The sequence below is a fragment of the Pongo pygmaeus genome, chromosome 6, assembly GCF_028885625.2.
Source record: "Pongo pygmaeus isolate AG05252 chromosome 6, NHGRI_mPonPyg2-v2.0_pri, whole genome shotgun sequence".
NCBI classification, from domain to species: domain Eukaryota; kingdom Metazoa; phylum Chordata; class Mammalia; order Primates; family Hominidae; genus Pongo; species Pongo pygmaeus.
The window spans coordinates 87,614,392-87,630,306 of record NC_072379.2 but is presented as its reverse complement, the minus strand read 5'-3'; the positions used below and the strand labels follow the sequence as shown (position 1 = coordinate 87,630,306).

Genomic DNA, 15,915 nt, shown 5'->3' with positions numbered 1-15,915 from the left:
TGTGACTTAGAATGCCGTAACTATCTGGGAATGCAGCACAGTAGGTCTCAGCTTCATTTTACCCAGCCCCTATTCAAGATGGAGTTGCCCTGGTTCAAATGCATCTGACATTTTCCCCATTCCTTTTATAAGAGAAGCATTAATCCTTAGGGTTGCAGAGGGATGAAGATCCGTCTTCTGTAACATCTTCAGGCTGAAGAAGGGTGATGATATTCCTGCCTATCTGTTAGGGTCTCTTGTGTTTAGGGTATAGGGGAGCTCAGTCAGAAAGCATCGGTATGTCGAGGGTCATTCATAACTCTTGAGTTCTGACAGAAGGTGATATCTGAAAAAGTAACAATTGAGTATTAATTATTGATTAATATTGATAAAATTGAATAGAACATCAATTCTGGTTTTCACATTATCCAGCCCTCTTATTTCTTCTGAGCAGCAGTCAGAGATCACTGATTGGTTCCCAGGAATGAGTAGCATTAGTCTAAATTGCAGAAACAAACTTGAAAACAGCTGATGAGACTGGAATCTAACAACAGGTGTACCATAGTTCTTGAAACATATTTCTCTCTCCAGTTTCCCATTTATCCTAAAGACAAATTATAGTAAGACGAATTTGCTTTATTATACTTGGCCTGATTATTTGTATAAGGTGCAGCAAGAATAATTATTTGCCATATGGGCTATTTGAATTGACTTTGATGGAACTCTGTTCCATAAGGAATCTCAGATAAGACTTTTTTAAAAGCCAAGCCCACCCATGGGTTTTTACCCTCACATACCTAAGAGTTTGGTAAATTTCTCTTCTCTTGAGGTCCCAAGATAACTTGGGGCTCCTGGGCCTGTTAGAAAGTGACATTCTTTACTTACCACAGGCCAGGAACCCTATACAGAGACTGTGTAGACAAAGTATCAAGTTTTCCCAAAGGACTTTTATTGGCTTTACACATCAAGTCTGATTCCTCAAAACACACCATTCCAGTCAAAGCCTTAGTAAAATAATCAGTTTCTCCAATTGTGTCCTGTTGCAAAAGAAAACAGATTCTTATTATACTTCTTGTTGCAAATACCTATATTGCCATAAATTAAGAATACTCATGAATAATTTTCAAATTCTGGAGAAATTGGGTAGAAAAAAAACAAATATGCTCCAAATTTTGTTCACACGAGCATACTTTACCCAATTGTTAAAAGCTGTAAATAGCTCCAAAGATGAGTTGTCTTAACTCTGGGGGGGAAAAAAGGATCAGCAACGTTTTAAGCAACAAGTTAAAAAGATTATGTTAGACTTCTATTAGTTTAGTCCACAAAATTAATTTCTGTTTGATATTCATGAACATTTCAGCTCTCTGTGAGAGTTCTGAAAGGTTTTTTCCTCTATTCAGAGGTCACAATCTCCAAAGTTATCAGAAACCTGCATTTAAGAATACCTGTTAGAGTTCTATAGCTGACTATAAATGACCTTTTGAAGAGGATCAAAACAAAACAATTGTTTGTGGATGACAAAACATCACATAGTCAAAAACATGATTGACAAAGCAACTTAGTTATCTCAGTGGCATACAACGGTTTTATGTAGCAATTACAAGTATTAGTGACCTATACTAAGTCATATCAGAATTGTAGGCATTTCCCATCATTTTGGAACACATACTAATAACACATTTATGCAAATATAGCCCAAAGAAAGCTAAATACTGTTTCACATTTGACAATGCTTCCTGTATGATGTTTATACCAAATAAGCCAAATTTTACCTTTACGTTACTGTACTATTAATTTTAAACTCAATTCTTAATAAAACCTTATAGACATATCTACCCAATTTTAATGTCTGACCATAAGGTAAGATTCTCATAAACCTTTTATAACCCTTTACAATTTCTGTTAAAGAGCAGATCATAAACAGGATTTTGCTCCAAGAAAAACCTGTTGTCATTTATGCCAATGTTCAGTTGACAGAAAAACTGAATAATACCCCTTTAATTTTAGCCAATGGCCACACACAGAATTTCTTCTACAATGTTTCACAAACCTGCCCCAACTTGTTTAAACCTTCAGCTTTATCTTATCTAATTGTAAAATACCCTTTAATGTAGGAAAAAAAAATCCACATTCCCATGACTTCTTATAATCTTTTGCCAAAAACACATTTCACTTTCTTTATACATCTTACATATAAAACTGTTTCTTTAGTAGTCTCAAATACATGTTACGCTGTTAACTCTTGGCAACTTTTGCTTTTGGCAAAAAGCTTGGTAAGTTCAGCATTCTAATTATGTACTAGGCATGGAGTCTAGGACCCAGACAGAAGTACAGATAAGGTCTGACTCTTTCCAGCATCTTATTCCGTGTGTCCCAGGCCTTACCTAGCCATAAAGCAGGCAAGTTACAGTAAGAGTCATAGTGGCATTTTATGAAGCATTAAGGGGGCCTAACAACCTTCAAATTGTACAACATTTCTTGCACAAATTCCCTTTCACTAATCCTTTCATGACTTACATAGACTATGACATGCTTAGACTTTCTGACTTTTTCTAAACATCCGTCTTTTTAAACAACCAGTTGTTTTACTTTAGGACAAGAATCTACCATACAAGATTGTTTTTTATATAACATCTGTTTTCTTTACAACCTTCTTTGCATAGCTGGGGGCATGGCTAATTTCACATGTCCCCATCCCTATCTACAATCTAATGCTCCTAAATAAATTGAACAATTTTCAAAAGTCAAAGAAGCCATTTATGACCATAAAGTATTTGGAAAACCTGATACCTGATCTGCATAATTTACACCAAATGTTACATTTTTGAAGATATTTTTGTTTTACCAATAATCTTTATTAAAACTGTCTTGATTTCCCAAAGATTACTAAAGTCACATGAACTAAACAGCATTCTACTTTTTACTTTTCTGAAAAAATATTTGATTTAAGCTCTTATTATTAATAAACTAATTAGAGCTCTTTCATATATAAACATCACACACATAATACATTTAAATATGGAGACATGCAGAAGATGAAGGACTCCTTCCCTAAGCCAGGAATTGAACCCTGAACCTGGGCCACCATTGTGAAAAGAGAAAGCATGGCCACAAGGTTACAAGGTCAAGCTCCCAAGCACATACAAGACAAGAGGGAAGCCTCATCCAGTTTTAGTTTTTTGGGGGACCTGCAGCAAAGTTTGTAACTGACCAGTTTGCTGGGCCATCTCGAAAGCAGGCTTACAGGTGTCCTAACCCTATGTTCTCTCCTAAGGTGCCCCTCTTTATGACAGAACAATACAGAAAGACAAAGTACACCAGACTGGCTACAGGTTAAGATTAGGCTTTCAAATCATTTCTCCCATTAATCAAAACTTTACAGAGGAGACAGTGATTTTTACCATTCATTCAACTGGTTTGCACAGAGGGGAAGGGAAGGGAAAAAAGGAAGAGGGAGCATTGCTTGCGGTAGTGTGGGGAAGGTGAGGTGTTCAGGGAGGCCAGAGAAAGACCTGCCCATTGGTGCCAACACTGAATCAAAAGTTCAGCCAGTTGCTTTTCAGTCAAGAAGGGATCTTTTCCAGCATTCCCATTTGATCTCAAGTTTCCCCTTTTAGGGAGGAAAAATCTTCCTCTGTCCCACAATCCTGTATGTGCCTAATCCTCTCACCCATAACCATAAGCAAAAAGTGCAAAGCAGATTATTCCAAAGAGAATAGCAATTAACATCCCATAGTGCCAAACCCATTCTTAGCCGAAAGGGACTTTACTGAGAGGGGCCTCTAACCCCCTAAATCTTAGAAGGGATTCTAACCCTCCTAAATTGGCCTTCGAACCCAGGGTCGGTCAAGTTTCCTTGCTTTTTAATAAGAGGGGCTTTTAACCCACTTTGACTTAAGGAGAGACTCTAACTCCCCTAAGTTGACTTCTAACCCAATGCCATCCTTCAGCTGAGTACCACTCACCCAAGGTCGGCCAACCAGTTCTGTCGTCTCTTTCCTTTGGTTTGGGGCTGAGGGCTTTCTTCAGTATCGTCCCTTCGGGGCTTGCCAGAAAGATGTTACCAGACCCCAACGCTTACCCAATATTAGCCTTTGGGTCAGGGATTTTCTCACTATCGTCCCTTCCATGGTTGCCAGAAGGATGTTACAGGAAAGGGGTCCTGATCCAGACCCCACGGGAAGGTTCTTGGATCAGGTGCAGAAAATAATTCAGGGTGAGTCCACAGGGTAAAGTGAAAGCAAGTTTATTAGGAAAGCAAAGGAATAAAAGAATGGCTACTCCATAATCAGAGCAGCCCTAAGGACTGCTGGTTGCCCATTTGTATGGTTATTTCTTGATGATATGCCAAACATGGAGTGGATTATTTATGCTTCCCCTTTATAGGCCATATAGGGTAACGTCCTCATGTTGCCATGGCATTTGTAAACTGTCATTGTGCTGGTGGGAGTGTAGCAGTGAGGATGACCGGAGGTCACTTTTGTCCGCATCTTGGTTTTGGTGGGTTTTAGCCGGCTTCTTTACTGCAACCTGTTTTATCCACAAGGCCTTAATAACCTGTATCTGTGCTGACCCCCTGTCTCATCCTTTGACTTGGAGCACCTTAACCTTCTGGAAATGCAGCCCAGTAGGTCTCAGCCTTATTTCACCCAGCCCCTATTCAAGATGGAGTTGCTCTCGTTCAAACACCTCTGACAAAATAATCTCAACTGCAAAGATGAGATATAATCAATAATTATCCAATGTTTGAAGTGCACCAACATCTTGAAACAGCAATGTCGACAAGGCCTGTAAATATTTTACAGAGTTTCACTCTGAGCCCAATATAATTGACCAAGGCCTGAGGCACAGTTTTTTGTTGTTATTGTTGTTGTTGTTTTTTAGACAGAGTCTCATTCTGTCACCCAGCCTGGGGTGCAGTGGCGTGATCTCAGCTCACTGCAACCTCCTCCTCCTGGGTTCAAGCTATTCTCCTGCCTCAGGCTCCTGAATAACTGGGATTACAGGCGCCCACCACCATGCCTGGCTGATTCTTGTATTTTTAGTAGAGACCTCGTTTTGCCATGTTGACCAGGCTGGACTCGAACTCCTGACCTCAGGTGATCCACCCCCGCCTCAGCCTCCCAAAGTGCCAGCCTGAGGCACAGTTTTAAGAGGTCCTGAGAAAATATGCCCGAGGTGGTTGGGCTACAGCTTGGTTTTATACGTTTTATGGAGATATAAGACATCAATCAGTACACATAAGGTGTGAATTGGTTTGATTAGGAAAGGAAAGGCAACTCAAAGCAGGAGTTTACAGGTCAGAGGTGGATTCAAAAATTTCCTGATTGCTATCTGTTGAAATGGGTAAGTTATTATCTAAAAGCTGGGGATCAATAGAAAGGAGTATCTGGGTTAAAATAAGGGATTGTTGAGACCAAGTTTCTTATTATGTAGAATAGTTGGTAAATGCCTCTTATCAGACCTTAAAAGGTGCCGGACTTAGTTAAATCTCTCCTGGATCAGGAAACTACTTGGACAGGGGAGGGGATTCGCTATAGAATGTAGATTTTCCCTAGAAGAGACAGCTTTGCAGGACCATTTAAAAATATGTCAAAGGAATATATTTTGGGGTAAAATACTTTGATTTCTTTCAGAGTCTACTGTCATGTGATGCTATACCAGAGTCAAGTTGGAATTTGGTATCTCATTGCTGTGAAGAGTCTGTTTTTTCATTCTTAAGATCTCTGTTTTAATGTTAATACTCACTGGTTAGTTGTGCCTGAATTCCAAAGGGAGGAAGGTATAATGAGGCATGTCCAATCCCTCCTTCCCATCATGGCCTGAACTAGTTTTTCAAGTTTACTTTGGAATGCCTTGGCTGAGAGAAGTGTTCGTTCAGTTGGTTGGGGGGCTTAGAATTTTATTTTTGGTTTACAGCAACAATAAATGGATATATCTTGCAAAAAAAGTTACAAGACCAGCCAGAGATGATCACTAAGAATAATTAATATCATGAAAGCAAAGGAGAATGTTTTATTTGTAGGAAAGAAATAGGCAGTTATGAAAAAGAATGGATACTGGTTTTTAAAAACGTTGAAACTAAACAACGCTGGTAAAGTTTCTTCAAAGTTCTATTTTTTTTAGGTAAAAACATTAGCTACTTGATTTAAGAAAATGAAGAAAACATATTCTTTGAAAATGCTTTGATAAAAATAAAGCTGTACAAATTCAGTTTAACAATAAATGTCAAATGAATAACTTTCTTTTAATTTAAGGTGCTGTATTTTGGGATGTTATCCTTCAGAGGATTATTTTCTTGAAAAGGAAGGCATTTTTCTCCTTTTGGATTTGTTAGCAGTAAGTATGGCTATAACAATCATAAGACAAAAGACAAATATGTCTAATAAAGACCTTTTCCAAACTGAATGCCACAGAGCACAATTCTATGAATAAATGTGCCCCAAATCATATTCAAAGGTACGGTCTTAAACAAAATTGCTCCTAGAGATTCATAATACACAGCGTTTTAAAGGCTCTGAAAATTCCTCTAGTTGGAAAATCATTTTACTGGTGTTTTTTCAATGTTTTCAAATACACGGGAACAAAGAATTTGTTTTTTCTGTGTACTCCATCAACCTGCTAAGAAACAGTTTGTAAAGAGCTCGACCATATGAAAACCCATAGTCATTTATTAATAACTTCTAGTTTCTTCCCCGATATTAAAAGATAAGGGCCACGTTAGACAAGGAGCAAAGATAAGCATTTTTAAAGAACTATGTATTATTTGGAGGTAACGTGAAGAAGTCTAGTGAGTCATGGCCCATTGTTTTGCAGAATGAGCAGATGTGAGCAAGCTAGGCCTTCCAATAGAGATAGTGCCATCTAGCAGCTGTGAAGAATATAGCCCCTTACTAGCCTCAATTCTAACTGGAATCCATAGTCAGGATGATATGGGAGGAAATGTACAATTTGGTTTCAATAAAACTTTGAGAGAGATTCTCACACAGAGTTCTAGCCAGCTCCCTGTCCGTGATTCTATGATTGCCACCATTCTTGATTTTATTAACAGAATAACAAACCTACTTTGATTTAGCAAAAGTGCTAAAATTATTTGTGCCCCTTAACCTCCCTGAAAGTTAGTTCATTTCTCTCTTTTCGATTTCTTTACCTGTAGAACAGAGATAACAACATTATATATCTTATTGTATTGTTGGAAGGATTAAATGAGTGATTGTATGTCTGTGTGTGCATCTAAGTGTGCATGCATACATATATATTATGGATTAAATATAGTGCCTAACATTATTCCTGTGTTTACTGTTATTATGAATATTATGATTACAGTATTTTTAATGCTGATTCAACCAAATTAATTGCAAATTACAAATATTATTTAATGAAAATTTTATATCAATTTCAATCTTTCACATTTGTCTGTCTCCTGAAGTAGAGAAATAAAAAAACTCATGTCCTTGAGTGTTTTGCTTAATACAATTCTGCTGAAATATAAAGTATGTAATGATAACTGCTAATAATGGTTAAATGTTAATGAGAGCTTACTATGTGCCAGGGAGTCTCATATAACTCATAATAACCCTTTGCAGGTAATATTATTATCCTTTCATTTTATAAAAGGAAACTGATGATGTTTGCAATTGAAACAAAAGCTTACATATTTCCTTTGCTATATTCAAATAACAGTATACTGTAAAAGTTAATCAACAAAAAGTATTTCACATAGAAGAATTAGATTATGGAGGCCATTGCTCTGGATGGAATTTTCTATACCTAAATTTTGGTGTGCTGAAAACAACTTGTAGCAAAATAAAGGAAATATGCTTTATAATAGGAGAATTTTTTTGAATCCTTAAATACTCTTTTATGGATGATGATTGCCACAAAACCAAATTACATCTTGTTTTATTTTCATATGTGATTGTCATTTGCAGTTACCATCAGTTACTCTCTTAATAACAAAGAGATTACAGTTAGTATGAATCTTTACAAGCCTTAATAAAGCATATAAATTGGAAAGATCCTATAATTACAGTGAACTCTGTATAACACTATTGAGCTTCGCCACTTAAAATGAACACCTTCACTTATTTTTGCAAATCTCCATTTTCCAACTCAACCACATCAGTCACATTTTGGTCATGATGTATGTTTATAATGACTTCAGAATTATATTAAATCTTTTTCTTTTTATCCTTTTAAATTTCTAATGTTTGAAAATATAGTCATTACAATGGATGTCCATTTTAACAGGAGATTTTCCTGACTCTGAGTTTAGAAGAAACTTAATGATAATACAAGTGTTTCTCTCTTTTTTTTTTTTTAAGAGAATAATTCTTAATATTTATTGCAACTTTTTTCCTTTTCTGTTTCCTTGCTAAAGTTGAACCAAAAAAAATTCTGTAATCTAATACTTGGAATAATGGTTGAATTTTGTGATAATCCCAAAACTGCAGCTCATGTCAATGCTTGGCAAGGGAAGAAGGATCAGACAGCTGCTAGTCTTTTAATTAAATTGTGGAGAAAGGAGGAAAAAGAACTAGGAGTAAAACGTGATAAAAATAGGAAGATCATTGGTGAGTATATTTATAATTGTTAGTAGAAGCAATTAATGTATATTTTTTAAAAGATCTTTAAATGGTATTAGGAAAGCATCAGGCCTTTCACCCCTTTGTCTAAAGTTTTGTTTTTTGTTTTTTTTTTACAAGGGTTTGAAAAATTTGCTATCCTAAGTGACTGGGAGAAAACTAAGCAAATTAGTAGTAGGTTCATATTTTTAGAGAATATTTTTAAGAAATTGTATTTAATTGTATTCTTCAACTAAAAAAAATTAAAGTAGTTCCTAAAGATGCTTCTTTGGGTTTTCTGCTTTTACAGATAGATTCGATAATATTTCATTGAGATGTAAATAGATTGCTTCAAAATAATATTTTGGCATTTTATACATTTCTGTTCATTTTTCCTTTTTTTAAATCCATTAGGCAACGTGATCTGATTAATGTTTATAGAGTTTACTTTTTATATGAAAGAAGATATTGTTTCCTAAATAAAAATAGTCCAAATGTTCAAAAATTTTAATTACTAGATTCTAAATTGAGACTTACAGTATCATAATCTTTAGTTCATTTACATATTCCATACTGCTATATTACATTTTTTTCTTTCTTTTTTTTTTTTGTGTGTGTGTGTGTGAGATGGGGTTTCACTCAGGTCACCCAGACTGGAGTGTGATGGTGCAATCTTGGCTCACTGAAACCTCTGCCACGCAGGCTCAAGAGATTTTCCTGCCTTAGTCTCCCAAGTAGCTGGGACTACAGGCATGCGCTACCACACCCAGCTAATTTTTGTATTTTTTGTAGAGATGAGGTTTCACCATGTTGCCCAGGCTGGTCTCAAGCTCGTGGGCTCAAGCAATCCACTCATCTCAGACTCCCCAAGTGTTGGGATTATAGGCATGAGCCACCACACCTGGCCAATATATTACATTTTCTTTTTCTTTTTCTTTTTTTTTTTTTTGGAGACAGAGTCTCGCTCTTTCGCCCAGGCTGGAGTGCAGTGGCACGAACTTGGCTCACTGCAGCCTCCGCCTCCCGGGTTCAAATGATTCTTCTGCCTCAGCCTCCTAAGTAGCTGGGTCTACAGGCATGTGCCACCATACCCAGCTAATTTTTGTATTTTTTTTGTTAGAGACAGGGTTTCATCATGTTGGCTAGGCTGGTCTCGAACTCTTGACCTCAGGGGATCTGCCCACCTCCACTTGCCAAAGTGCTGGGATTACAGACGTGAGCCACCGCACCCCGCCTACATATTCTAAGCCTTTTAAGATTCTTATGGTTTCGTCTAAACGGTTCACTTTTTTTAAAAAATTTTATTTTAGGTTCAGGGGCACACATGCAAGTTTGTTATATGGGTAAACTCATGTCACAGGGGTTTGTTGTACAGATTATTTTGTCACCCAGGTGCTAAGCCTAGTACCCAATAGTTATTTTTTCTGACCCTCTTTCTCCTCCTACTCTCTACCCTCTAATAGGCCTCAGTGTGTTGTTCTCCTCTATGTGTCCATGAATTGTCATCATTTAGATCCCACTTATAAGTGAAGACATGCAGTGTTTGGTTTTCTGTTCCTGTGTTAGCTAAAGATAATGGCCTCCACCTCCATCCATGTTCCCTCAAAATACATGATCTCATTATTTTTATGGCTGCCTAACATTCCATGGTGTATATGGACCACATTTTCTTTATCCAGTCTGTTATGATGGGCATTTAGGTTGATTCCACATCTTTGCTATTGTGAATAGTGCTGCAGTGAACATTCATGTGCGTGTGTCTTTATGGTAGAATGATTTATATTCCTCTGAGCATATACTCAGTCACAGGATTGCTGGGTTGAATAGTAGTTCTGTTTTTAGCTCTTTGAGGAATTGGCACACTGCTTTCCACAATGGTTGAACTAATTTACACTCCCAGCAACAGTGTATAAGCATCCCCTTTTCTCCACAACCTTGCCAGTATGTTATTTTTTGACTTTTTAATAACAGCCATTCTAACTGATGTGAGATGCTATTTCATTGTGATTTGAATTTGCATTTTTCTAATAATCAGTGATATTGAGCTTTTTTCATATGCTTGTTGGCTGCATGTATGACTTCTTTTGAAAAGTGTCTGTTCATGTCCTTTGCCCACTTTTGAATGGGGTTGTGTTTTTTCTTATAAATTTGTTTAAGTTCCTTATAGATGCTGGATATTAGACCTCTGTCAGATGCATAGTTTGCAAAAATTTTCTCCCATTCTGTTGGTTGGCTTTTCATCCTGTTGATAGTTTCTTTTACTGTGCAGAAGTTTTTAAGTTTAATTAGATCCCATTTGTCAATTTTTGCTTGTGCCGTGATTCCTTTTCGCATCTTTGTCATGAAATCTTTGCCCATTCCTAAGTCCAGATTGGTATTGCCTAGGTTGTCTTCCAGGGTTCTTATAGTTTTGGGTTTTACATTTAAGTCTTTAATACAACTTGAGTTGATTTTTGTATATGGTATAAGGAAGAGGTCCAGTTTCAATTTTCTGCATATAGCTGGCCAGTTATCCCAGCACCGTTTATTAAATAGGGAGTTATTTCCCCATTGCTTGTTTCTGTCAGCTTTGTTGAAGATCAAGTAGTTGTAGGTGTGTAGCCTTATTTCTAGGCTCTCTATTCTGTTCCATTGAACTGTGTCTGTTTTTGTACCAGTACTATGCTGTTTTGGTTACTGTGGTCTTGTAGTTTAGTTTGAACTTAGGTAACGTGATGTCTCTAGTGCTGCTCTTTTTGTTTAGGATTTCCTTGGCTATTGGGGCTCTTTCTGGTTCCATATGATTTTTTAAATAGTTTTCTCTAGTTAAGTGAAGATTGTTGTTGATAGTTTTATAGAAATAGTATTGAATCTGTAAATTGCTTTGGGCAGTATAACCATTTTAATGATATCGATTCTTCCTATCCTTGAGCATGGGATGTTTTTCCATTTGTTTGTGTCATCTCTGATTTCTTTAAGCAGTATTTTGTAATTCTCATCATGGAGGTCTTTCGGCTCCCTGGTTAGCTGTATTCCTAGGTATTTTATTCTTTTTATGACAATTGTGAATAGGATTGTATTTCTGACTTGGCTGTTGGCTTGGCTGTTGTTGGTGTGTAGGAATGCTAGTGACTTTTGTACATTGATTTCGTGTCCCGCAACTTTGCTGAAGTTGTTTATCAGCTAAAGGATAAACATAGTCTGTTGGGCCGAGACTATGGAGTTTTCTAGATACAGACTCATGTCATCTGCAAACAGGGATAATTTGACTTCCTGTCTTCCTGTTTGGATGCTTTTTTTTTTTCTTTCTCTTGCTTGATTGCTCTGGCCAAGATTTCCAATACTATGTGGTGAAAGAGCGCATGCCTGTCTTGTGCCAGTTTACAACGGGAATGCTTCCTGCTTTTCTCCATTCTGTATAATGCTGGCTGTGGGTTTGTCATAGATGGCTCTTATTATTTTTAGATATGTTTCCTTAAGTATTGTTTATTTTTAAATGTAAATACTTCCCCTTCTGATGACTTGTATCTTCAATCCATTTTTATTGTTTGTGAGTTTTGACCTATAGCATCATAAAATAGTTTTTAAATTTATAGCATAATATATAGAAACCAAAAGTAAACAAGGTTACATCACTGTTAAACTGACATTACTCAAGTTCTGGATTTCAAAAATTTTTTAAATTATTTACATAGAAGTTTTACTTTTGAAAAGTAATTTTGTGAAATTTTAATATTTTACATAAACAATGAAAATGAAGGCTCTAAGTTTTGCCACAGAGTGGGGAAGAAATAGCTGCTTAATTATTATTTCAAAAGTGTAACCATGTAATAGGCACTATTTTTTTGCTACAATATTTTTATATATTTTATGTTATCTAGACTAAAATCTCAAAATTAAGTATTTGTTTACTATGGTTTTTATCTGTCCTTTTTCTATTTTCATGCTATCCAATGATTAGATACAAAAAAACCTCTATTTACTAGCTTTCAAGAAGAGCAAAAAATCATCCCACTGCCTCCTAACTGCCCATCTATTGCGGTTATGGATGTTTCTGAGAATATTAGAGCAAAAATTTATGCTATATTGGGCAAACTAGGTAAGAAGTTCTCTTCAAATTTGCAAGAGTCTGTTTTGCTAAGTATACACACTGATTTTACTTTGGAGTCAGTTTTTCAAATGTAATGAGCAAAAGTCTCATTATACAGAGAAATTCATTTTCCATTGTTACCCCAATTCCCAAACTGCACCCCTCACCAATTAAATCAGAATCTCTGTGTGTGGGATCCAGGCAATAGTATTTTTTAAAGCTCCCCAGGCAATTCCAATGTGCAGATAGGATTAAGGACAGTTAGTTTAGATGATTAAGCTTAAAATACTGACATTCTGAGTCACTCGAGTTTTTTTTTTTTTTAAGTCTTTGCTTTATATTAAGGAAAAAGTTTATCAAACACTCTTCAGCTTCTGAAGTAAGATATTATTGTCTGACTACAACACAGAAAGAAATGATTCCTATATATTGGATGACCTGGCAGAAATGTATTACAGAAGGAAGTCTACTCACAAGCTACTCACAGAATTAACTTTTTCATAAATCAAGATGAAATCAAAAGTAATTTTGCATTTGTTTTAAGATAGATAGATAGATAGATAGATAGATAGATAGATAGATAGTTTCTTAGAATCACTTGCTCTGCTAAAGTAATTCTGTCTTTATAAACTTTATTTTAGATTTTGAAAATTTACCTGGCCTATCTGCTGAAGATTTTGTCACCCTTTGTATCATACATAGATATCTTGATTTTAAAGTAAGTATCTTTTTAATAACCTGATTATTAAAATCTAGATAGCAAAAAATTAACTAGAAAATAAAAGATCTATTCATGGCTGTAAGCAATCATCTACATACTGTATAGTTTTTATTTTTCATTTTGCATCTGATGCTGTTGAAGAAACACACCATACACCCATCCCATGATTGGGTGTTTTTCATGGGATAAGATTTCATCCAACTTAGTTTATGAAAGAAGATGTACAAAACTGATATAAGCCAGGCACGGTGGCTCACGCCTGTAATCCCAGCACTTTGGGAGGTCAAGGTGGGCGAATAACGAGGTCAGGAGATCAAGACCATCCTGGCTAACATGGTGAAACCCCATCTCTACTAAAAATACAAAAATTAGCTGGATGTGGTAGCAGGCACCTCTAGTCCCAGCTACTCGGGAGGCTGAGGCAGGAGAATGACGTGAACCTGGAAGGTGGAGCTTGCAGTGAGCCGATTTTGCACCACTGCACTCCAGCCTGGGTGACAGAGCAAGACTCCATCTAAAAAAAAAATGAAAAACAAAAAACAAACAAAAAAAACTGATATGAAACTATTCAGAAGCCTAGCCAAAAAAAAAAAATTATTTTTTGAGATGGAGATTTTGCTCTTGTCACCCAGGCTGGAGTACAATGACATGATCTTGGCTCAGTGCAACCTCTGCCTCCCAGGTTCAAGTGATTCTCCTGCCTCAGCCTCCCAAGTAGCTGGGATGACAGGCACCCACCGCCACGCCCAGCTAATTTTTGTATTTTTTAGTTTTTGTATTCTCATGCCTGCAATCCCAGCACCTTGGGAGGCCGAGGTGGGTAGATCACCCAAGGTCAGGGGTTCGAGACCAGCCTGGCCATACAGTTTCTTCTCTTTGGAGTTGGAATTGAATAAGTTATTACTTATTAAAATAAATTATTAATACTTATTAAAGTATTATTTTATCATTACTTTATATTATGATCCAATCTTGATTAAAAGATAGTAGGTTACTTATCTTTCTAGTTATATTTTTATCAGTACTTTTGAAGTCTCCAGAAAGTCTTTTTAAGTTAACATTCTCCTTCTACTAATATTAGTACTGTATATTTGAATATTGTAAATGAGTAAACCTCTATTTTCTTTCTTTTTTTTTTTTTTTTTTGAGGCAGAGTCTCACCCTGTCACCTAGCCTAAAGTGCAGTTGCATGATCACAACTCACTGCAGCCTCAACCTCCCAGGCTCATTTGATCCTCCAGCCTCATCTTCCCAAGTAGCTGGGACTGCAAGTGTGTACCCCATACCCAGCTTTTTTTTTGGAGGGGCAGGGTGGGGTAGAGACAAGGTCTCACTGTGTTGCTCAGGCTGCCCTCAAACTCCTAGGCTCAAGTGATCCACCCACTTCATTCAGCCCAAAGATGAATTTTTTCCTTATCATAAATATATAATTTTTTTCTTTAATTTTATGGGTCCAGCACACTTCTGCTGCACAACTCTGCTCTTTTTTCTCTAATTCTAAATACACTCAAGAACATTAACTTTTAGACAGCCTAGAATATGAGATGGAGCCACTGGCATGATGGAACCATGGAGTTAAAAGCTTGAGATTCCATTATAATTTGCCTTAGCTAGAAGGTGAGGTGCAGGGCCCCTTTCTCAGGGTGGCTGGGTTCTAGGGTCCTAGTAATCCCCATGTTCATTCTCCTAAAAGTTCATCTTGACCTAGCCTTCAATACAGGGCTTTAGGGAGGAAAGTAACGGTAGTTCAAAAAGATGAGAATAAATCAGCAGTTTCTGCAGCTGTGAAATCAAGGTAACTATAAACCAGAGGGCAGTGATGATGGTGATGATGGCAGTGAACTAGGCATAGGAGAGCCTTATCCATGAATAACATACCATTGAAAAACATTTGATAAATTCCTACTGAGTACTCAAATGTAGCTAGTACCCTCAATCATTCCCAATGCACTTATTCCCAGGAAGTAATTTAGGAAAAGTTTAAGTGTTAACAGGAATGACTAACCATATAAAAAATTGTATAATTGTACAATTGCATCATTTATTTTTGGTTAATTTAACTTTGTTAAACTTTGTTGTAACAGATTGGAGAAATATGGAATGAAATTTATGAAGAAATAAAATTAGAAAAATTAAGACCAGTCACTACAGATAAAAAAGCTTTGGAAGCTATTATAACAGCATCAGAAAATATTGGAAAGATGGTTGCTTCTCTGCAAAGTGAGATAATTGAAAGCCAAGCACGCCAAGATGTTCAAAATGAACAAAAAGTATATGCAAAAGTAAGCTACATAGGTAGTGAGGAGGGAGAATGAAGATAGGTTGGTTAATGGGCACAAAAATACAGTTAGATAGAGTAAGTTCTGTTGTTCAATAGCACAGTAGGGCAACCATAGTAACAATAATTTATTGTACATTTCAAAATACCCAGAAGACTTGGAATGCTCCTAACACAAAGAAATGATAAGTGTTTAAGGGGATGGATATCACAATTACCCTGATCATTACACAATGTGTATCACATTACACATGTGATATCAAAATATCACATGTATGCCATAAATATGTACAACTATTATATA

General features: G+C 36.4%; 1 protein-coding gene across 25 annotated transcripts in view; it reads left to right on the top strand.

The window, feature by feature from the left end:
- The window catches only part of CFAP69 (cilia and flagella associated protein 69), a 71,972-nt gene that overhangs the window by 52,416 nt on the left and 3,641 nt on the right, over positions 1–15,915 (top strand). For 11 of the 25 annotated variants that reach the window (XM_063667607.1, XM_063667608.1, XM_063667614.1 and 8 more), the window contains 5 exons: positions 6,237–6,318; positions 8,360–8,552; positions 12,484–12,621; positions 13,254–13,330; positions 15,418–15,615. In XM_063667607.1, coding sequence (XP_063523677.1) covers positions 6,237–6,318; positions 8,360–8,552; positions 12,484–12,621; positions 13,254–13,330; positions 15,418–15,615 — 688 coding nt within the window. Of the gene's footprint in view, positions 1–6,236; positions 6,319–8,359; positions 8,553–12,483; positions 12,622–13,253; positions 13,331–15,417; positions 15,616–15,915 lie in introns of those variants that run through there. The other 14 variants (XM_063667616.1, XM_063667615.1, XM_063667623.1 and 11 more) reach the window with 5 other exon arrangements.